Below are 23,645 nucleotides of genomic sequence, written 5' to 3' on the forward strand. Positions count from 1 at the left end.
ATGAGACGAGTAACACGGCTGTTGAAAGAGGAACACAGGCTATATGACAACTCCGGAGTTGCTTTTAACTAGACCACTGTCTCCCTGGTTAATTTGAGAGAAGGCAATGTGCACGCAACTTCACACTGTGTTTACAAGACTCTAAAAGTTTTCTCTCTCTGTTGCTGATTGGTGCAGATGTAATGACTCCTGCTAACATGTCTGCTCCAGTTTAATGCAAACCTCTGGTTCTTAAAAGGAGGGAGCATAGGAGTATAAAATTTTGTTACAGCAAATTAGCTAACTTTATCAGTTTAACCTGTGGTCTCACAGCTTGACTCTTTTCTACTTTCAACCTCAGTAGCATCTTGAGGTTTTAGCCCCAATAACAGCAGCAGGTGGTCCTATATCAAGGGGTTTCATTGAGACGAGGCTGAAAGCATCATATAGTTACAAAGGCAGGAGCATGATATGGTGCATATATATTACGAGTGGGATATGTTACTTTCAATTATTAATTAATTAAATCTTTATCCAATTAATCAAATGTATATGCCTTATAAAAGAGGCATCTCAGTCAGATGCCTCTTTTATAAAGAGAAAGCACACACATCCCCAAAAATCTCGAGATGGACATTCTTTTAAAGTTTAAACATATGCTAAAATGCCCATTCAGTGAAACCTCAGGACATGGAGTTTGAGATTAGAACGTTTAAATCTTGCCTTAAATCTTGCCTTGTACTTGCAACTTTTTTCCTCAGATATGAGGTTGTACTGCTGCATTATTACACTAAAAACAAGGATGCATTCACACCAATGCTCTGGCTGCATTGATGAGAAGCAAACACAAAATAAGGGATGCACCGATTTATCGGCCAGGCGATTTTCAGCAGCGAGTTTCTTAATTTCTGGGAGATCTGTGATCGATCTGTACTTAAATGCGAAGTTTACCTCAGCAAAGGTCTAAAAATCAACCACTGTGCTCTTCTTCTGCTTGACTGATAGAAATAGTCTCATATTCTATTTTCTTAACTGTTATGTTGCCAAAATGAAAGCTTCCCCTTTGTCTTTTCTCTTGGGAGAGCCAGTAAAATCCTTTTGATTCCCTGGCAGCTTTTTTGGAGACCAGGTGTCTACTTGTTTAACTATGTATTGATCGGATTTCTGCACCTCTTCCTCATATAACAGCAGAGAGGCTGACCTTTGCACTCAGTTTCCCATGCATGCTCATGTTAGGTCTTAAAGGAAAGGTCACTGAGGGAAGTCCAAGAAGGAAGTTGCACAATTTGGTGGTTAAAGCAGCCAGAGCAGGCGATCAAGGATCAAGCGGCTTTTAGGACGACGCAGCAGATGGTTGATGACAAAGCTGCTTGGCATACATTACCATTCAACCAGGTGCATAGAAAGAGAGGAGGTGTGTTCATTTATTTCCTACACTGCTCAAACCCATATGCATAGAAGTGGCTCCTGTTAAAAATAATTTTGTTCTTCAAGTCATGGAGAGCAAAGCAGGAGTCCGAATACACAGTAAAAAAAAATTGGAAAGCTTTATTTACAGTGTAAGAAGCAAGTAAGCAACTATTTGCTTTTTTAACCTCAATAATCACATCGCTTGTTATGAGTAATTGTAAAGATGTCTAAAAGTAATTTTAAAATTATTTTATACCTAATCTAGAATTGTCATTCTATGTTAACTAAAACTATTATCCTTCTGAGAAGATATTTAGTCCATCATTTTAGCAGTTATAGAGTAGTACTATTAGTAGATAGATATTAAAAAACAGTTTTTTTCAAGCTTGTATTAAGTAATATCATGCATTTATTCCCTCAAGTAAAATGCTCTTAGATAGCAGACAATAAGACGATAAATACGGCTGTCGCCTTAGGTTTATTTATGGTGGATCATAAATCATGCTATTAATTGATTATATAATCAATTAATCAATAGCATGATCAAATTAAAATGAACTTCATCATTTCCATTCTGATGATTTGTATTTTTTAAGGGAAATTTTGTTTACTGAGACTTCATAATCCATTGGTTTTGGTTATAAGTGTTTTTTATTTCAGTTTTATTTATTGCTTTTGTTTGTCCTCTTTTATTTTGGATATTTAAAATATTTTCCAGATCTAGTGCTAAGTGGTCTTTACAAATTGAAAGTTTACTGGTCTTTGAGAAGGTGAACAGCAGAGAGGCTTCTCTGCATTACGCCATTATGCCATTTTACCATAACACCATAATGGCATTATGACCCATAATGGTGGATCAAACGCTTATTAGGAAGTTTGTTTGAGAAGTAGATAAAACCATTATTCCCTTTTTGCCATTATGCCATAATGGCATAATGGCATCATTCATGGCATCATTATGCCATTATCAATACATTACTTGAAAATGGTCTCAAAACAACAATATTTTCGTTTCGTTACTCATTTCTGGGACAATTTATTGTCCAGCAAAATTTGTTATTGTGACAGGCCTAATAATATGACCCATTCACATCTTTAGAATAAACATATAAAAACTTGCTTGACTTCAGGTTATTGATCAGAGATGACTTAAAGTTTTATTAAAATTATCAAGGAAAACCTGATTACTCCAAATCCCATAGCAGTCAGGATACATGATATACAATGCTTACAAAGAAATGAAACATTTTCAAGAGTGTTTCTAGAGAAATTTTCAGTATGGCTGAATTTTTGTTCTGAAAGAAATTTTCTATGTATCACCCCGCACACCTTAAACTTAAACTGACATAAAAGGGAAATTTAGTTTCCAGAAAAAGAACTGGGACAATTTAAAATATCCATATCAAAAAATGTCTCTATGATATGTTTCACTGTGCTAAAGGTTTATCAGACTGAATGGGTATTATCAAAAAAGAAAACAATCTATTCTTGTTCTTTGCTATTTTTTTCTTTTTGTGACATTTTTTATATAGTGTATGTAAACTTCTGGTTTCAGCTGTAAAGATTATTTGTGTCAACGTTGGCGGATGAAAATACATCAATAATAACACGGTTTAGTTAAAGGGACGGTTTAAACTATAGTCATGATGGTGGTTTAGGAAATTTTACAAAATGCATTACTCTATAAACACAAGAAACTAGTTAGTGTCATGTGTTCAACAATTGCTTTCATACTTAAGTTCAATTTCCTGCAAGCAGCACATAGAAGCTGCAGTGAATAACTTTGCAGCTCACATAGTTTGAGAAGTAGATCTAAATATAAGTTATGAATAAAATCTCTCATTAAAATGTATTTAATCCTCCTATAAAACCAAAAGCGACGGCTGGTTTTCCATGTCCTCACAAGCTGCCAAGAGCAATAATTCTACTTCACAATCCCCAGCACTGCAGCCAGACTCAAATATAAATTACTTTGACAAATATTTTTCCAAAAACCAGCCGCTATGCCTAAACTTGAGCTCCAGCGGTGCAGGAGCGTGACTTAATTGCTGTGACGAGCCAGAATGACGGACATTCAAACATGAAGATAAAGTGCTTCATTAGGGAACAATTAACCCAAAAGGAACGGCTTTGACCAAATGCATGTTAGAAGGATGTAAAGGGGAAAGAGCTTTAGCAAAATCCTCTCAGATTGCTGCAAAATATAAAGTCACAAGTCTTCCGTCAACAGACCTTTCACATCGCCTTCATCTCTGACATGTGATCAGGCTACTGTATCTCGTTCTAATTTTTTCTCTGCAGTCAACCTCGGCTATTAAAAGCCAGCCTGGGTAACATGAACGCTGGGGTGCAGTCACTTGAGTCGCTCCTGTTATTCCAACAAGCAGCTGTCGAGTGTTTCTCCTCAGCGTGGTTCCCAAAAACCCGGCCTCCACCAGGAGCATTAGCTGACCGTTCAGCAGTCTCCGGATGAGTTTTTTTTTTTCTTTTTTAAAGACAAACAATCAAAGGTTCCTGCTTTTTGAAGCAACAGCCAGATGTGACTTGGCAACCAAAAGTGATAGGCAACAGCTCAGAGACAATATAACAGGCTTATATTGAGATTGTAAGTGACATTTGTTTCAGACTTCGGATACAAAGTTTCTCACGCATGCTTTGCTACTAAGACAACTGGATGATTCAAAGCTGACATGACTTAACATTGCCTTTCAGTAAACTATGTCCAGTTTAAACATTACGCTACAATGGTGAACACTTGCAAACTCACACACCAATCATCATTTTAAGACCTGGATTAAAAACAAAACAGAAGCTGTATCAGAACACCACAATTCATGAGGTGAGATTACGTTTGTTCCCACATTTTCACTTGGAGTCATTCAATTCCTACCTTTTAAACATGCCCTAATATTGGCAGGTAAATGGAAACTTGTTTTAGCCACTTGAGATAATCACATCTCCTCATCTACAGCTTCTGTTGGGCTGATCTGCGCAAAAGCAAACATATAATAGAACTGAAATGGCATCCATAGAGAGATGAGAATAACTTAAAGAGCTTCACTTTGCTCATGTGGCAGATAAACATGAAAGTGCATATCATTCACAAAAACTTTGAAATCAGTTTAATGAGTTCAGTCATGCCAAAGATAAGGTTCCCTTTCTATTCAGTGAAGGCATGTGCTTGGGCTAATTTTTTCTGGGTAATTCAGATTTCTGCTCTGTGTAAAAACACTCGACACAGGCAATTCTTCATCAGATTTTGGTGAGTGTATTTGGTCAGTGCTCCTTCTGAGACAGACACCAGCCCCCTCTTAGTTATGGCACAGGATAGAAAGATAACAGAAAATGAGCAGATATGTTTCAGCATTAAAGAACGAATTTTACTCGTTTATTTGTTGACTCATTGAAACGTGACAAAATATGATTCTATCTGGCCGTTGCAGAAATATATGTAAAAGAAATCAAAACAACAAGTTGGCAAATCAAAAACAACTAATTTCACATTTATGAAACATGGTGAAAGTTGAACCAAATTCGAATTTTTATTGCTTCAACATACTCCATATTTATACTCCATATAATTAAAATAATGAAATAGCAATTTCCTCAGGTAACTGTTCACTTACCAAAACTTTTACTTTCAATAAATTCTTAATGCAACATTGTGCAGGAGTTATTTTTCTGTTTTCTTTGGCGAGACCATCTTGTTCTTCTCCTACACACCTGTTTTAAGAAACATAAGGGTAAAGTATTTTTCCCTTTCACAGCAGCAAAGCCAAGTGCACATGAAATAGCCTATCGGCCTGGCAGGCAACACACTCCCTGATGGTTCTAGTCTTATTTTTGGCCCTCAGCCATAAAATCTGCTTATTTTCTTTCTTACCCATCTAAAAAGAACAATTTTCAAATCCATTACTGTCCCTTAACATTAAGTCCTTTCTATTTCGTTGGAGTTTGCCTGTGTGTGGGATAATAAGCCTCATTATCTTGCCAACAATGTCCTCAGTGACATGTTTTGGTTTTTCTGATGCTCCCGTGATGAATTTGGCTACTTTGCAGCTCTTTATCCTTGCCATGTTGTAATAAACTACCATGTCAGAGCTTATGCAGCTTCATCCACAGTTTCTAGACTTTCTCTTCAGAGTAGAACCCACTGTAATGTCTGTCAATATGCCTAATGTTAAGCCTCTACAAGATGTTGATATGTATACTCTTTGCTAATTACATTTCAAAAAAGCATTTCTGTCTGCCGGTCGGTGCAGTTGCATTATGAAAAGCTGACATAACAATCCTGCAGGAATAAATGCTGTACACACACTGCCAGAAGCCTTGAAAAAATCAAACTGAAAGGCACAAAAAGACCTCTCCATGTCAGCTGCATGTGTGTAATTTCCTCCTCCTTCAGCCAACCAACTTCCATTTCACACACACACACAATCATATAGCACTCTATCTAGATGACACTGGACTCCGCCTTGGGTGACCTTGGGAGCAAACTTGCCACTAATGTGATCTGACAAGTCAGCTACAAGAAAGTGCTAACAGAGCAGTATAATGGGTAAAAGCACTCCTGCCTTCATTCATACCTCAGCACTTTCACCTTAGCTCAAGTCCCAAATTTCTGAAGACAAATGAGGGAAGACATTGTTTGGGTTGTAGCTGTGTGAAAAAAAAAAAAAGTCTTCAGATATCAAGAGGACTCAAAACACTAAAGGACAGGGTCATAACTCTGCAAATAATGCAGGCTGACCAGAAAATTTAACTTCTTCTGCCATTTTGCCTCCTCAGGCTTATGTGTCCACTAGGGATGTAACGAGATCTCACGATATTAAAACGTCACATTATTTCTTGTCTAAGCGAAGCCTGTCAGCATGCAGCTTCTTCTGGAGAAATACATTAATGCTATTACTTTGAAGGTGAATGCTTTAGGTCTGACACCTGGTCTCAACATTGGAGACTCTTATTTTGATGGAGGAAAAGAAGGAAGTAGCTTAAAGTTACCCTGCTGTGCTGACAGAATCAACAAATAATGTCTTCCTGCCAGGCACGTAACAATACTAACTTAGATAAACACAAAGTTACCACCAATTTTTAAATGTTTGTTAATTAAGACGTCTTTGCTGGAACATAAAAGCCATTAAAACTCTTTAAACTGTCCTTTCAATTGCAGGACTAAAAAAGTCTAAAATATTTACAGACTTTCTAATTTAGGTAATGTTTTATGTTTAATGTTTTAAATTATTATTGGTCCTTAAGACTTTTTTTTCAAATATTTATAAAGTGATGGATTGCACAATGACTCTACAATGTCCTGAGTTGTCCTTGAACTTTCAGAGGCACAAAGAGAGTTGCAATTTGTCACCCTTCTACTGTACATCACCTGAAGAACATTCCCAGGATTAAAGGACTAATGTCCCAACATGATCTTGAGAAACTCATCAGTTTTGTGATGTGGCTGTATCCTCACCCTCCTAAATTGTTTACTAAACGAGTCAGATAGCAATAATACCAGCAGTACCATAATAGAGGAATAATTACTGACACATATTTAAAATTGTGATCAAACCTTTTCTCTGGTGTTCATGAGATGACAGCTGGGTGTATGAGTAATACCTGGTGATCATAATAAAAACAGACTTCCTTATGCACCATGTCTCAGTTGAGATGAGTGATGCTCACAGAGACCTACACCAATGCTTGAGGCATGTGGTCTAGATGCAAGAAAACCTTAGAAATTATTTTAATCTACAAAATAATAATGCTGTCCTGTTGGCAAAATAATCTTTTGCCAACAACTGGGGGGATGTTGGAACATCCCTCCTTGCAGAATGTCTCTACAATGTCCTGAGTTTTCTCTACAGCTCACTCCCCAGATATAATGAGTTTACGCCTAGAACTTGAGGTGGACATGGACAAAGATTAACTTTGTGTCTATTGAATTATTTTTGTTGATGTGGCGATATGTATTTATAACCTTTGATTCCTAGGAGACAAATTAAGCAAACTGGAAAAATTGGCAGATTTTGGCTATTTTTATTTTTTGAGACAAGTTTGTTTTTTCTTCTGCTAAAGATATGTGTACATTGTTTTTTTATGTTTGTCACCATTAGTTGAGTGAGGGCATCCATGTTGATGTCGCCGCATAGCACCCAAGGTCACAAAAATCTGGGTAGCACGCTGATATGTATAGAGGGTCCGAGCATCGCCGGTGGACGGGTACAGATGGCAAAATGTATTTACTGTAAGAGCAGACAGTAAATGTACAGTTCTGACATAGGACTTAAGACTAAAGAAGATCAACACCTGTCTGTCTGACTTACAATGCATGTTCTCTTGTCATTCCAATATTGAACATAGGCTGAAAGAAATGGCCCTCTGCATCACATCATGTTTAAACAGGAAGTCATTAATTGCAAATTAAGAGTTCCTAGACACTTAGGCAAGGCAAGGCCAGATTAGACTAACTGAAAATACAAATAAGAACATTTATATCTATATTACAGAAATTGTTAATAATTCCCCAATAATTTATAAATGACATCATATAACATGTTTTTTCTTCTTTTATGTGTGACATTATGCAACAGAAGATTAATTTATTTTTAAGATTTTTAACAAATTCTTAGCAGAGGCTGCAAAAATATAGAGAGCTGTGTGTACACAAGCTAAACCTGATATTTACCTCTGATTTTTTATTATTTTTTTAATTTACCGTACAACATAATTTCAGCAGTGACAGTATGAATAAAATGTGGAATTCATCTGCAGTCAAAGTGGTCTTGGAGTGTTTTACTTATGCATAGTGCAAAAAGGGGAACTAAGTGGAGGAGTCAAGCCATAAGCAACTGGAGTATTCAGACATGTGATGTCAACATCGCTGAAATTAAAGATTCTTCAACAAATTACAGTTGAGCGGGAGCAATAAGGTAGTAATGAAAGCAAGACAAGACAGGAAGAACAAAAAAACCCATCTGCTTCCTGTTCGTCTTTCCTTACTCGCACTGTCATCTCTATCTGCAGTTTGCTCTTTCAGCCCTTCCAACAGACTATGCTATCTGCTGGGGGAGGTAAAGCACAGCAAGGCTACCCAGCTGTTATGCTTCGCCTTGCGGGTAAGGCAGGAAGGTCAGAGGACCTCTGGCCTGTCACCCAATGTGATGCAGTAACACCAGACTCATGCCAAAGTCGGAGCCGGCAGCACAGCCTGATGTTGCTGCTGTTCGCCCCCCAACTACAGGACCAGTTTTCAGCATGCATGATCTCTCTGCCTGGTTGGCTAGCATAGTAGGTGGAAGTAACTCCACTGTCCTTGCACTGGGCCACCCCCCACCACCACCATCCTACACATACATTGTGACTGCTGCAGTCCTGAATCCTTTTCCACATCATATTACAACAGCACATGTAGTCGCTATATTTAACCGTGTGCTTTTCCAGAGGCAGCTCAGTTTTTTTGGGTCATTTTGACGTCAGCGCTGATGTCAGATAAGCATGTGTTGAGGCTTTACAAAAACAAGGTGATTTGTACGAACTGTAATTGCACATTAATATTTCTGGTGCATTCTAATCTGAGTCAAACAAAGACGAGTGTCAGTATTAGGAAGAACTCAGTTATAATCCACCTTCATTCTCACTTATTTCTATGCACCACCCCTACCCGAATCCTCCCCCCCAAAAAAGAAAACAAACAAAAATAAAAAGCAGCTTAAGCTCCAGAAGGCAACATCTTGTTTCTATGGAAACACAAAAATTGCCCCTTTATTTTGGGACACACTAAGAGGTTGTTTGTGTTGTTAACATAAATAACATTAAAAAAAATGTCTTTCTCTGCATGAAGCACCTCAGCAGGTGAGCAATCGTTTTCAAACAACAATCTGCCAACATTGCACTCAACATCTGACAAACCACTAAACTCTGACCATAAAATTAGTCAACACCTCCTCCTCTTTATCAAACCCTTCCCCCCAACGGCAAGTATCTGTCAGCGTACTTGTGATTAACACTCAGACCAGGACTGACTAACACTGCCAAAGAAATGAGCTAAAAGAGTGGATGGTGCTGTGCTCAAACTCTTTATTTGCACTGCAGAGCAGCCGTGCAGAGTGCTAGCAGCAACACTGTGATGACAGAGATACAAACAGCCCTCTCAGGAGAGACAGAGAAATTGAGGTAAAGAGGTGAGAGGCGACAAATGCTCCAAGGAGATGTTAGTTTAACACCTAGACAATCATTCTGATGTAAACCGTTTGCAAGGCTGCAACATGAAATTTTCCCTGGAAAAGAAAATAAAATTAAATCACTTGTGGTTTTGAAGTAAATCTAAGCACAAGAGGTGAGCCGCAGGGGAAGCAAGAAAGGTTAGAGGTCTGAGGAGATGAAAAAGAAGAGGTGGATGATCGACAATAAAAGTGACTCATTCTGTATCGTGTCACACGTGCAATGAGTGGCTGAGGCAATCTGTGATGAAAACACAGAGACTAGAAAGTGACACAAGCTGCAATAAGCAAGGAGAGAACTGGTAGAAATCCAAACCTAATGATCTGATGTTCGTTCATGAGGTCAGACATGGGTCAGTGCATTGATGCTTTTTATGAATTGTCAATGCCCTCTTGGAGCAATTTTGGTAGGACAGCCACTCTTAGCAATGTTCTCCAGTGATTTGTATTTTCTCCATTTGTGTTTAGTGGTTCCCTGGCATTCCAGAGCCTTAGAAGTGCTTTTACAACCCTTTCCAGACTGGTAGATGTCAATGATTTTGTTTCTCGTGGGTTTTTTAACGCCTTTAGAGCAGGATATGATGCGGTACCTTTTGGAATCTTTTAACTTGTTTCATGTTGTCAGATCTACTTAGATCACTTCTTTATTCTGCAGCTCTGGCAGAAACTAAGCCTGTGAAACTGAGTTGGGTTAAAAGTAAATGTGGATTAATTTGTACTAATCCATTAAATGCTTTTGAAAATAGAATGTGTTTGATGAGCTGAAACAAACATTGACAACCTAGACCTTTACCTTGGCCCAAAGCACTGTTAATATTTCTAAATCCAGCATGTTCCACGGCAGAAGTTGAAAGCTCAAAAGGATAAGACCTAATTTTTCAGTAACATGTATTATCCTACCCGGTATCTGCTGAAGTCAGCTGTCCATCAATTCACTTCTTCATCAATTTAATGAAATATCCCCATGACAGGTATTGCAAAAAATATTCTGACTCATTTTCAAACAAAAAAATGCAAGTTTATAACAACCAAAGCAACAAATGTGGAAAATGGTCAGACAGTGTTTGACAGCGATTCGTCGCGTCTGTTCTCAATTCTCCTATTCTGCAGAAAAGAAAAGAAAATAAACCTAATCTCTGTCTCTGGCTGATTCTTTGCAGGTTATGACAAAATAAACCTATCAGAGCAAAAGGTCCAACACTTGCTGAAGTCTAGCTCTCTGATGCAGCAGCCATGCATCCATAGATCATGCCTATTCTATGGATGCATGCATCTTCTAAATATTTTGTCGTATTTCTGTGCTTCCTCTGACTTCATCTTTAAAGAACACATAATGAAGAAAGCTAACTTTAAACTTATCCCTTCTCACTGCTTCCAAATGCAAAAAGTATTGTGGTAAGAGTAATGCTGTAAAGGTAAAGGCTGATTCCAGTAGACAGACATTTTTTTCTGTGCATTTTCCCCTCTTTTAGAATAGCATACATCGTTTTGGGTGTTGCATAGTTATTGATTTCTTATCTCCAAATCTTCCAAAAAAATTATTGTATTGACATAGATGCCTAACTATCCAACACTTCCACAACTGCAAATTGCAGGAGGCAACAGAGCAAACTCAGACTTTCAGAAGAAGCAAACAGGTGCAGACTAAAGCACAACACTCACAATTCATGTGTACAGGCGTGTGCTGCACCACGGCGTTGGCCTTGTGTTTGCAGACGAGCCATTTCTGACAACACAGCAAAGGGAAACTCCCCCAAAACAAACTCATGTCTGCAACACGAAACCTACAGCCGGTCGCCCCCATCAGCTATGACTGCTTCTCAGACAGCCACAATAATTTACATATGCATCAGCACAACTTCCACAGGTGATTCATTTTGACTCTGAGTAAAAATGTAAAAATAAATTGCATGGCCATCATATGAAAAAAAAATTGTAAAAAAAATAAATAAGTGTTCTTATTTGACTGCATTGTTTATTAAAATATAGAAGACAGAAACTGAAAAAACCCCAATTAACAGTATTAATACACTAATGTTGTACAAAATAAGCTGTAAAATGCAAGCAAACAAAAGATTATTTAAGATCATAAGTAATTAATATTTTTTGTGTAATTTAATATGTAACTGCTTTCTTTTTGTTTTGCATCTTTTTCTCCAACATTAACTATTTGATTTTAAATATATTGAATAACAATGTCAAGTTTTAGTTTAAGATGGGTTTGTACCTGTATAATTGCAGTTTTCACTCCTTAAATTCCTCAAACATGTGTACATCTATGTTTCCTTTGTCTATTTCAAAATACTTCCTCAAAAAAAAGAACAGCAAGGCTGTATTTCAAAATGTGCTGCTAAGACTATTTCCCAACTCAAAATCTACTCAAAATGCAGCTAGAGCTCCAATTGCACTGAGAACGATTAAGGACAAGAACGCTTCCCTTCATAATTGCGGTTGTGAGAACTAGTGCTGGATACTGTGTTGAATCACAATCATTAGCACAACATCAGTGTGTGTTATCCTGCAATTCCAAAAGACGGTTTGGATGCAATTGTAGATAGGACACTGTATTTCACTTTGTCATCTATTCACATTTTGGATACCAGTAGTATATTTGGCCAGGTGGTTTAATCCTAGCTGCCTTAAATTGATCTATAATTATCTATCCATCCATTACCTACACCCACTTCTCCATGCAGGGTCGCAGGCAGGCTGGTGCTTATCTGCAGTGGTCTTTGAGCGAGAGCTGGGATACAGCCTGGACAAGTCGGCAGTTCAGGCTGTATCAACTCAGAGACACACAGGACAAACAACCATGCATGGTCAAACTCATACCTATGGGCAATTTGGAGAAACTAATCAAAAAACAGCCATGTTTTTTCTTTGTTTGTTTTAATTTTGTTTTTTGGGCTGTGGAAAGAAGCCGGACTACCCACATATGCATGGTGAGCACATACAAACTCTGTGCAGAAAGATCCAAGCCTGGGATTCAAACCCAGAACCTTTCTGCTGAAAAGCAACAGTTCTACCAACTGCAGATGTTTTTGATAGAGTGAGGTTTGTGAATGCATAATTACCAGACATTAAAGTGTCAATGGGCCATTTTCTAACATGAAAGTAGAGCTTTATTACAGTTCAAAACCGAACATGGAGACGAGAACAGGAGTACAAGCCGAGGTTGATCTTTATCTCTGTGTGTCTGAAGAACAGCACTTGAGCAACTGTTTGTGCCTAAGATGAGCTGGCATTCGGCATGACTGAAAGAATCCAGGAGGTTTTAAATAGGTTACAGAGGCAGTTGTTTAAAACCCTGCACTGGGCGCAGATATGAAATGAAATGACTATACGAAGGGGCTGAGAAAAAGCTCTGCAGTCCTTCACAAATGAATCAGATGTCTTGTCAGAAGCTAATCTACTCTGTAATACTCTGCTCATCACTTTTGTATTGACTCAACATTTAGTGGTAACCATGTGCTTAAAGACAATGCATTTTAACACTCTTCTGATCCAACTAAATGCTTGTTTAACACTGGCTTGTATTTATGCACCTCCATACTGATGTTTATGTGAAGCTTCCTCCTAATCAGTCACAAGTTGAAAGACTGAAAGCAGACAAGATGCAAACAGGCTGTGGAAAGCTTTAAAAGATTGACACACATGATCTAAATACGTAAAACCTTTTTTACAGACAAATATAGCGATTGTAAAAAAAAAGTTGATAAAACATTTAATTGAACTTTTATTTGTCAACATATAATTAATTAAAGACCTTGTTCCCACTGATCTTGGATTTACAGTGCCTTATGAAAGTACTCGTAAACCTTTCACAACTTTTGTCAGTTTAAAACGCCATATTTCAGTGTATTGCATTGGCATTTTGAGGGATAGACCAACACAAAGCAGCTCCTTGTAATTGCAAAGTTAACACAAACTCACAAGGTTTTAAATTTTTCTTACAAATGCAAATCAGAAAAGCATGGAAGTCTGATATCCCTAATGAGGGGAAGCTTTACCACAGCATAATGCTCCCAATGCTTTTGGGGATGGTGAGATGAGACGCTTGACTATAATGAACAGCAAGATGAATATATCTGCAAAAACATCTAATTCTATCAAACATGGCCGTGAAGGGCTGGTGATTGGATGCTGTCCATTGCGGAGTAGGTCTTGGACTATTTTGATCAAAGTTTTCTCAAATCAAATGTGATTCTAAACCCAATTTGAGATCATTGCAACAGGACAATGATCCCAATGAACAAGGAAACTATAGGTTACTTTTTTTACACCCTCCTATGCTTGGAGCAGCTTAGATCCATCCAGCCATCCATCCATCCATGTAGGGCAGCAGGTAAATTTGATAAGGTGGGCTACATACAGAACAGGATTGGCCATCACACACACACCAGACAGGCCAATTAGCCTAATATAGAAATTTTTGGACAGTGATAAGAAACTAGACTTGTTTGAGAGAATAGTCTTCAATCTCTGTTTAAAATATGATTTATGACTTTCTACCTTGTTTAATTTTCACTGAGCATATATATATTTTTAACTTGTCCTTATGAGTAAAACCTTGAAAATGAAAATATCTGGCCAAATAGAAAGACTTATCTCTCGGCAAACAGCAGAAAATCTGCAAAAGCCTTCATGGAAAACAGATATGGATCTACAATAGCTGAGATGTGACAACAGCTAAAATGTAATAAATAACAGCAGCAGGATTGATAGCAGCTTGTGATTAGTCATTCAGATGTCTGCAAAACATTTTATTATGTCTGTTTGCTCCACATGGCCAACAACAGCCATCAAATGGGGCTTTCTGGATGAGCCAGGATCCATTACTGCAGTCTGTAAATCCACACATTTCCAACAAACAGCCAACGTTTAACAAGCCAGAGCAGCGAGTTCATGTCACAGCTCTGTGAACCCCACTCCCACTGCAGAAACCTGAGGTGTAGGAAAACTTTACCCCCCCTCCAACCTCTACCCTAAAGTTTTCCTGCCTGTGGACACATTTGCAAGGATAAGAGCCTGTTAATTCTGAGGTGAGCTGAATGGCAGCACTGTGTATGTGTGTGCTCGAGCAGGAAGGAGGGCAGCCTGGGACCCCAGGCACAACTCAGCGCAGCACAAAGATCGTCTCAGTGCTGTTGCTGTCACACGAAAGGGAAATGCTAAAAAATGAGCAGTTTGCAGGAGTCTCGCAGTGTCTGAGCAACCGTGGGATCCATGTGAACAAAGTATGAGCACAGTATCAGGTGGGTATAAAAGCCTCCCTGGTGGTATCTGTAAAGCAAATCCATCTCTGAATACACAGCTGACACAGTTTGAGTGTGATTCTATTTTTCCACAAACCCACAAATCTCAAGACGCACAGTTTTGAGGGTACGATATCGTTTCAGGCCTCAGAACTGAATGCCTGATTTCTCATAATGAGAATGCACTGTGTCGGCATGTCAAACACGAGATAATAGAACAACTGGGCACAGCGAGAGAAATTCGTGAGGCTCTTTACTTCCTTGACCTGTTCCTGACATGACAGATCAGACGGCAGAGATAAAGACAAAAAAGATCAGTGAGACTCGTATGACTTTTCGAAGGAGCCTTTTCAAAAAAAGGAAACTGAAATGTTTTTGTTACATGACGTCAGGTATTTTTACGACCAAACCTTTAGAGCAAATATGCTTTTGAAGCCCAATTTAAAGACAAAAAATTACTTTACAGTAGAAATGCACCAATCACTACAGATACCAAATTTTCCACTTTTCCTTAAGCATCTGACTTGCCAAGTTGGATATCTTCTTTCAAAGGAGTGTAATGCATAAAAGCAAAAATGTGCCGCAGACTATTTGAAAGATGAAGTAGTTTGAAACCCAATAGAAAATGAGGGAATATCAAGACATTCCCCATTTATCAGACAGCTTTTCCAGGCCAATACTGATTTCCAGTTGTCTTTGACATTTAATTATGAAGATTGTAATTTTGAATAATTTTTTTAAGACAGTAAAACTTAAAAATAAAATGAAATTATTGCACGTTCATTGGCAGAGATAGGAAAATCAGGTAGTGAAATTCAACAATCCCAGTTTATGCATCAAAAATATGTTCACACTAACTTTTAACACACTTTTATTAAGATCAAAAAAGTGGATCAAAGTACAAGCCATTTATAATTTGACCTCCCTACTACCAATCAACGCTAACTGATGAAAACTAGTTATGATCTCCAAATGATCGATCAGTGAATCTCTAAGAAATGTGGATAATTCCTTCATTTTCCACTGGATTCAAAACTACTATTTCTATCAAAGAGCCTGCTGAAGTTTTTTTGTTTCGCCTTTGAATTACATGCCGTAAATTGAAAAATCAAAACTGGCAAGTACAACCCTAACCTTCATCTGATTTTAATAAAATTCAAGAAGGAGCATAAAGGAAAATGTCCAGGGTTGATCTGTTAATAGACCACATATAATTGAGGTTCTTCCTCTTAATGTATTTATTGAACAGAAAAAAAAAAGATTCTTAAGTTCCTGACCTGTTGATAACTGTTTAGAGCTGATATTTTCCAATTGATTGTATTGGGTTGTACAATATCATTTTAAATCTACCCCTTTATGAAGTGGAAAAAAAATTATTCATACCATTCACAAAAAAAAAAAAAATCTTGCTTCTGTGAACCAAATAATTAAATTCATGTTCCGAACATACACAGTAAAACACTTGACAGGTGAAGTGAGGTTTTTATCTTGTCACAAGGCAATAATTCTCTGGAAATTTGCAGGAAATCACATGCATGTTACTTTGATGGATACAAGCCCACAAAGCTTTTTGAGGCCTTGACTGAAAGTGGATGAGAACAAACAGAGAGGAGAGTAGAGACAAAAAAAAGCCACAGTGGAGCCAGAAAGCATGATCAGACACCCTGTTAAAGCCATTTTCCATTCAGTAAAACACTTTCAGAGCTGTTAAACAGTTTATACAAGCTACCATATTGTTTGAATCATGACGGAGTAGCCAATTAAAATCTGACACATTCATAGTTAAATTTATATGAACTGTTTGTAAAGCAGTATCTTATTTTTTTTCCACATAAAAATCAGCTAAACATGCATAAGCTTCTGTACATAAGTAAAGTAAATATCAAAGTAGTTGAAATGTATCATACAAGTTAACTTTATTACTGTGAAATGTGGATGTGAAAGGACTTTGCTTTTAAAAGATGCTCTAACACTTTTGGGCATGGAGGAAGGAGTCAGAAACTTTCAATTTGTAATCCACGACCTTCTCTTTCCCTAAAATATATGTACAATATGATAAAGAGGCCCATTATTATTAGCTACTCTTAAAAAGAAGCAAGATAAGAAACCATCCAATAATGTGTGTTGATTTCCACCAGTCACAATATGATGCAAAGAAAATAGCTTAAGAGTAAAGACTAATCACAGTTTGGTCTGACTCTAAGATCAACATGTTTCAGAGTAATTTATTCTTAAAAGAAAGTACTACAGTATCAAAAAGAATCTACCTGTATGCGAGAAATGGTTTTCTAGTTTTCTTTAGCTGAACTACAAGCTGAAAGCTCCCTCCATTATCTCCGTGGCAAATGAATGTTTCTGTTTTTATTTCACCTGTGCTTTTGAACAAAAAATATCTAGAAGAGGACAAAAGAAACAGCTGACGTGAAGCAACCTGGATCGAGTTATTTTCAGTCTAAGCAAATTTCACCATAGAAGAGCCAGTCAAAAACTTCAAACTTTCAAATCTGCCTTTTTCCAATTAGGCAAGGCACAATGTCTCAGTCAACTACTGTATGTAACAACAATCTTCCTTTCTGAATGTGTTACTGAGTGAAAGGAACCTAAAGGAGGTTCTAACATCGGTTATCGCTCTCTATGATCCTGGTGTTAAAAGCATCACAGGTGTATTTTATCAGTATTGATAAAATACTGATAAAACAGTATTTTATCAACTGTTCACTTTGGTCATTATTATAAAAAATAACCCTGCAAATAATTTAAGTGCATCTTTAGAAAAATATGTTTATATTCAAGTAAACAGAAGACATGGACCAGGAAAAACAACAGCTCCATTATTTTCAGTTGAGAAAATCGCAAAACCATTTTTAAAGCTACACTGCTAAATTGGTCTTTTGATACATTTTGTTTCAATGGGACTAAAATTAATAGTGAATATCCCCTTTTTAATAACTACATCCACTGACAGTGAAGGTGCTGGACTGAAAGAATTGTCCAGCTTTCAAGAACATCTTCAATCATAGCTGCACTCATGACAAATCAAACTGATGGGCTCGGAGTTAGAGTTCAGCTTCATCTCCAGCTCTAGCTCATGAAAGAGGGTCATTCACCAAGTTCACAGCCAGCCAGTCGAACTTTCCCAAGCTTGAAAAAGATCCCTGTGGGTGAGTGTGAGTCAACATTTTCATAAGATCTGCTCATTTACATTTTTATTGCAACTTTTTGAAGGAATGGCTTAATGGACAAAAAGGAAAAAGAACAACAAGTTTTGTTTTTGTTTCTTAGTTCTGGTTGAAGTTCCAGGGAAGGACAATATTGAAAAGGGAGACAGATGCCACATGAAGAACAGTGTTAGACCAATTAAACTTCCTTACTGTGCAAACATGTGCCAATAACGGTCTTAGGATTGAAACATGCAGTGATTCAAGAAGTGCCTGTGAATGAGACCTGCTCAAAGTCAGCAATTGAAATAGAAGTAAAGTCTGCTTTTTGAATATAAACTAGAAAAGCCAACAGAGGAAAGTAGGTGTTCTTATTTTTAAACAAAGCCACCATCAAATATGTTATTAATATATAGCTCCATCTAGATAGATAGATAGATAGATAGATAGATAGATAGATAGATAGATAGATAGATAGATAGATAGATAGATAGATAGATAGATAGATAGATAGATAGATAGATAGATAGATAGATAGATAGATAGATAGATCGATCCAGGGGCGGCACCAGGAATCTTGGGCCCCCCCTCCGCAGCTGCTGTTATAATTTTTTTAGTCTATTTGACCCATAAAGAGTACCACATTTTTAAAGACTTGCAACTTGCTTTCTTTGGTTCAATACTGATACTAGACAATATTTAATTAAACATCCAACAGTCCGTATACAGTATGCAAGTAGGCTGCTTATGTTTTTTCTATTAGTTTTAGATTACTGAAATGTCTCTCCCCACAAGCAACAGCCATAGGCAACATGCAAAATATACATGAAGCAATCCAGACTTCTCAAAAAATGATATCTAGTTGCATTTTATTCAAGCTGCAGTATATAACTTTAATAAAAAATATGTTTTCTCCATATTTGTTAAAGCTGGCACCAATATGTGAAAAGATCGATCTCCTCCCCCTCGTCCCTGAACTACTATTTCTGGCTAAAGTAATGCGCCGTTCCAGGCAAAACAACCAATCAGAACCAAGAGGAGGCTCTTAGCGCTGTCAATTAACCTCATTCACTCACTGCTAAATGTGCTAATGGTGGAGAAACAACATATCATTACAGTGTACCTTTTATCTCCCGTCATTGGTAGCTATGCTAACTAGACTGAACATTCACAACAGGCTATGCTAGCTGCAGCATAGCATAGAGCGAGAGGGAGGGAGGATGAGCAGCCACATGAGATTGTGATTGACAGCACTAAAACTCTCCTGCCACTGATTGGTTGTTTCTAGCACTGTTTTTTGTTTTGTTTTACTCTGTCAAGCACATTCAACAAATTTTGAGTTGATCAATTTTAGAGACTTATAAACTCAAACTCTACTTTCTCATTTCTCAAGTATTGCAAAAATGCACATTAGATGCACTCTTCTTGATAAAAACATTATGACTTGTCAGAAAAGTTTTTTATGAAAAAAAAATGTCGTGCAGGCAATTCAAGTAAAAAAAAATTTTTATTTACTCATAATTTTTCTCATATGATGCCTCTGACTTATGAGCTCCATTTTTAACACATTTCAGTTTGCTGGTTTCTGCAATGGCTGTGTCTTTATTTCAAATCTCTTGGACATTTGACATATTGGTACCAGGGACAACAGCCTCTAGTGCTCACACAAAACATGAGTGCCATCCAGCAGCACTGATGACGATTAGAAAAAGTTGATTTGAGAATCATTAAAACAGTTTTCTTCTTGAGAACAAAACTAACAATCCATGCACCAGTAAAACCACACAAACGTTAAGAAAGTTGTACTCTAGAGTCAACATGTGTCTCAACTTCCTTCCTCTGAGTAACAGTTATGATGCCACAACAACAGCAGCCACTGACTGGAAAAGCCAGAGGAAAAAAAACTCTGCAGAGCTAAAGGATGTTTCAGAGTCCACCGACTCCAGATCGTTTTGAAACATCATCACCAAAGCCCACAGAAATGCAGAAGCAAGTCGGATCATTTTTAGCAAAGCACATTCATTATGCAGTAACATCACACAGCTGTTGCATCAACACTCACCGTTTTTACTGCCATGCAAGAAAAAAATGTGACCTAAAGCCAGGGGCCCAACTCTGCTCAGCTTAATATATCATTTTTAGATAAAAAAAAAAAAAGAAGTTTGTTTTTACTTACAATTTGGGGGAAAATTTGGTAACATAACATTGTGCACATAGACCTGTCTTATGATTACAACATGAATAAATGGAACAAATAATCCGTTCTTGGACTGACCTATAAAGTTGTTAAGTCTCCCAATTATGTAGTTAGAAACCGATCCAGTACTGAGTCACTAAAGTCTAATTGTTGCAGACATGATCTTTGAAATTTTTTTCGTCTTGTATCTGCAACAAAATATTTTAAAATCTAAATTTTAAACATGTTTGTCTATAAGAAATGTAATTTTAGCCTTGCCAATCTGGAAACAGAATGATAATTATTTAAGACAAGAATGCTGGTGCATATCTCATACAATACAATTAGATTTTGCAAATCTTACTTGGTTACCCCTAAACTTTATTTATTTCCTTTATTTAACCAGGTAAACCCCATTGAGATCTAGATCTCATTTTCAAGAGGGATCTGGACAGAAGCCTGCAATACACAGCAACCTGGTTACAAAATAAAACTAAGTGTAAAACAATGTAAATCAATTTAAAAGCAGTGACACTGTTTAATAGAATCTCGTTGCCTATTTTTAAGAACCGCTCGAAATAAATTCAATGAAATCAGTTCTGACATCTTGAGTTCAGACTGGAGCTGATTCCAGGCTGTAGGAGCCATCATACTGAATGCTTGAATCCCTTTTTCAGTTCGAACACGTGGAACATGCAAAAAAAATATATATATTAGAGCATAAAGAATGGGAAATAACAGATCGTTGTTAAGAGAGGCTAAGTATGCTGGAGCCAAGAAGAGTAGAGATTTATAAATCAGGATCATCAGGTGATTGTTTCTCCTTACGCTTAAAAGAGGCCATTTCATCTGCTTAGTTCTACTATGCCTTCTTCTGGCTGTGACTGTCACTTTTCCTCATCTATTGATGAACATCAAGCTGTTGGATTTTGTGTCATAAAATTAACTCTGCTGTTAAAATGAACCTGTTTCCTCGCCTGCTGGCCATCAACATCTATCCAAACAAAACTTAAAGTAAGCTTTGAGGCCTTTATTTTTCCAGTTCTGATCGGCTCATCAACAGGTGTGTAAACTTCAGCGCGTCTAATCTGATGTCTGTGCATGGAAGCGGTGAGATGAACTTACACGAAAGCGTGGTAGATGAACGCCCAGGTTCTGGGTCTCTCCAGGACGTTGTATAGGTAGTTTTGAAGCCGCCGGTAGCGCACGTTTCTTCGGCCGCTCTGGGCGCTGTACACCAGCGGCTTTCCCAGGAGGCTGAGTCGAGCTCCCTGCTTCCCTGCCAGGCTGTCCGAGCCGCGACCACCAGCGGCGTTGGTGCCGCCGCTGGCTGTGGTGCTGGCAGAAGGGGACAGCAACCCCTCTCCCGCGTTGTTCATCATCATCTTTCGTCCGGACTCCACATCTTTTATGCCGTAGCCCTCGTTATGATGCCTGGGTGATGCTCTCATCCAGAGCCCGCTGCCCCCACCTCCGCCTTCGTCTCCGCTGTGGTTCCTGGGCATGGCATCACCAAAGCTGGCAACAAGTGCGCGGAGGGTCTCCAATCGTGTCCGATACGCACTATAGTCCTCTCTGCACGTGTGAGGCGCTTAGCTGAGAGCGAGAGCAGCTGCGCCCGACACTGGCCCGGCCCGGCACACTTTTACCGCCCTCTTCCCCCCTTACATCAACATCCTAGTGTACACAAATACCCAGCGCGCCTCAAAGGTGCCCACATGCGCCTGTCTGGCGGTGACAGACTGCAGGGTGTCCGTGCCACAGCGAGGGGAGATTCGTGTTCTACTGCGCTCTGCTTCGCAGTCTGTTGGCGAGACAGCGGCAGATGCGCATTAGTTCTTCTGTTCTCTCTGCATCACATTTGTTTCTGCTTTTCATTTAGGAATAAAGGCGTCCTGACTCCAAGTTTCTTTGTTGTCAGGAGGAGGAGATAACGCGCCGAGGCAGGTCTGATGCAAATGAGTAACCGTCACATTTATGCTTATTTCCCACGAAAGTTCCGGACTCAATTTATAGCCTGTAAATTAACATGCTTTTTTTTTTCGAGCTTATGTTTGGTGTATAGAATTTGCAGCATACTATGTCAAATGTCACACTTTATTTTCGACCTCGGATTGTATTTATCCTTTAAACAGTGCAACACAAAAGTGCTGGATTGCTATTATTATTTTTAATATTTTATTGCCACGCCACATCTTTACATGATGTGATTATGGACGATATCCCCTTTCTGGTTAATTTATTTGTATCGTGGAGTTACTATTAAAGTGTGGGTAAAAAGGAACGCAAAACACTTCTTTCATTTGAAGTGAAAGTTTTAGGAGGAAGGGGGTGTCGCGGGGAACCTTAGCGTCAGTTACTCCTCCGCATGTGAACTTCCTCCTCCTTACCCGTCGACGCCGCTTTTGTCTGGCTCCTTTTCTCTCCGCATGGACCTGACCTTTATGATCATCGCGTTTCTAAGAAGCAGATCTCACACAGCGTCCTGTCACAAAAACGCAGTAACCTGCGTGCAATGAGTGGCGCTCAGGTGAGTTCTGAGTTTATTGCAGAGAAAGTGCAAGAGAAGCTTCCGCCTCCTGTCGGATTTAGTCTTCTTACGAAACGACGCCATCTGCTGGTGGCTGACTTTCTGTTCAGGCTCCACTGACTCAAGTTTGAGAAAATCCCAAGACACCAAGAGCTTTAAAAAAAAAAATAGGGAGGCATTAGTACAACATCTATTCCTAAATTCGTAAAGATGGCTGCATGTACCTGTACCCTGACTATCACCTTGCAGATTTTGGATTTATTCTGCCCCATTGCCCTTTCCAACACTGACCTGTAATGTTTACCCAGACAACAGAAAATAATTTATTCACCATCCATGGTTCCCATTGTACATAGGGTCCTCTTCCCTAATGTTCTGGGGGGTGAAACAATCCTCAATAACTTTACGTTTTCCTCATCTCCACTGTTTAATCTCCATGGCTTTCGGACAGTTAAAGTTTGAGTCTCCACAGAGTTAACCCAAGGAAACATCCTCAGCTGTGTAAAATGCTACTTCCTGTTCCTAATTCCTGCTGTTCATTTTGCCAGTTACTCACCAATCTGTTTTCTTTATGGAGTCTGACCCGGAAGCCATTCCCATGAAGCCATTCCTTTCCGGCTCTCACATTATCGTAGACCGCTTACTTTTACTAAGTTGTGGCTGACTTTTCAGGTCCAAACCTACACTGCTTGTTACAATTAAGCTGAAAATGATAAAATATAGCTTAAGCTTGCTTTTCACTCTTAAGTATATGGAGTTTTTCTATGGACATTTCCTTCTTTGTCAAGTGACTTAGACTAGTCCATGTGTCATTTTCAGCTTTACTTTAAGACACCTAGCTTTGACAGATGAATCTCTCAAGCAGTAAAAGTACACTTAAATGACATGTTTTGGTGCCTGTCGCCAAGACACAATCTGGCT

General features: G+C 38.4%; 1 protein-coding gene across 5 annotated transcripts in view; it reads right to left on the minus strand.

The window, feature by feature from the left end:
• Window positions 1–22,597, minus strand: part of LOC114145254 (potassium voltage-gated channel subfamily KQT member 5-like) — a 102,437-nt gene extending 79,840 nt beyond the window's left edge. For 2 of the 5 annotated variants that reach the window (XM_028018734.1, XM_028018733.1), the window contains exon 1: window positions 21,320–22,585. In XM_028018734.1, the coding sequence (XP_027874535.1) occupies window positions 21,320–21,699 (380 nt within the window). In that variant the 5' untranslated portion in view covers window positions 21,700–22,585. Of the gene's footprint in view, window positions 1–21,319 lie in introns of all 5 variants that reach the window. The other 3 variants (XM_028018731.1, XM_028018735.1, XM_028018736.1) reach the window with 3 other exon arrangements.
• Between the last annotated feature and the right edge of the window lie 1,048 nt (window positions 22,598–23,645).

This window comes from Xiphophorus couchianus, chromosome 5 (genome assembly GCF_001444195.1).
Source record: "Xiphophorus couchianus chromosome 5, X_couchianus-1.0, whole genome shotgun sequence".
Lineage (NCBI taxonomy): Eukaryota > Metazoa > Chordata > Actinopteri > Cyprinodontiformes > Poeciliidae > Xiphophorus > Xiphophorus couchianus.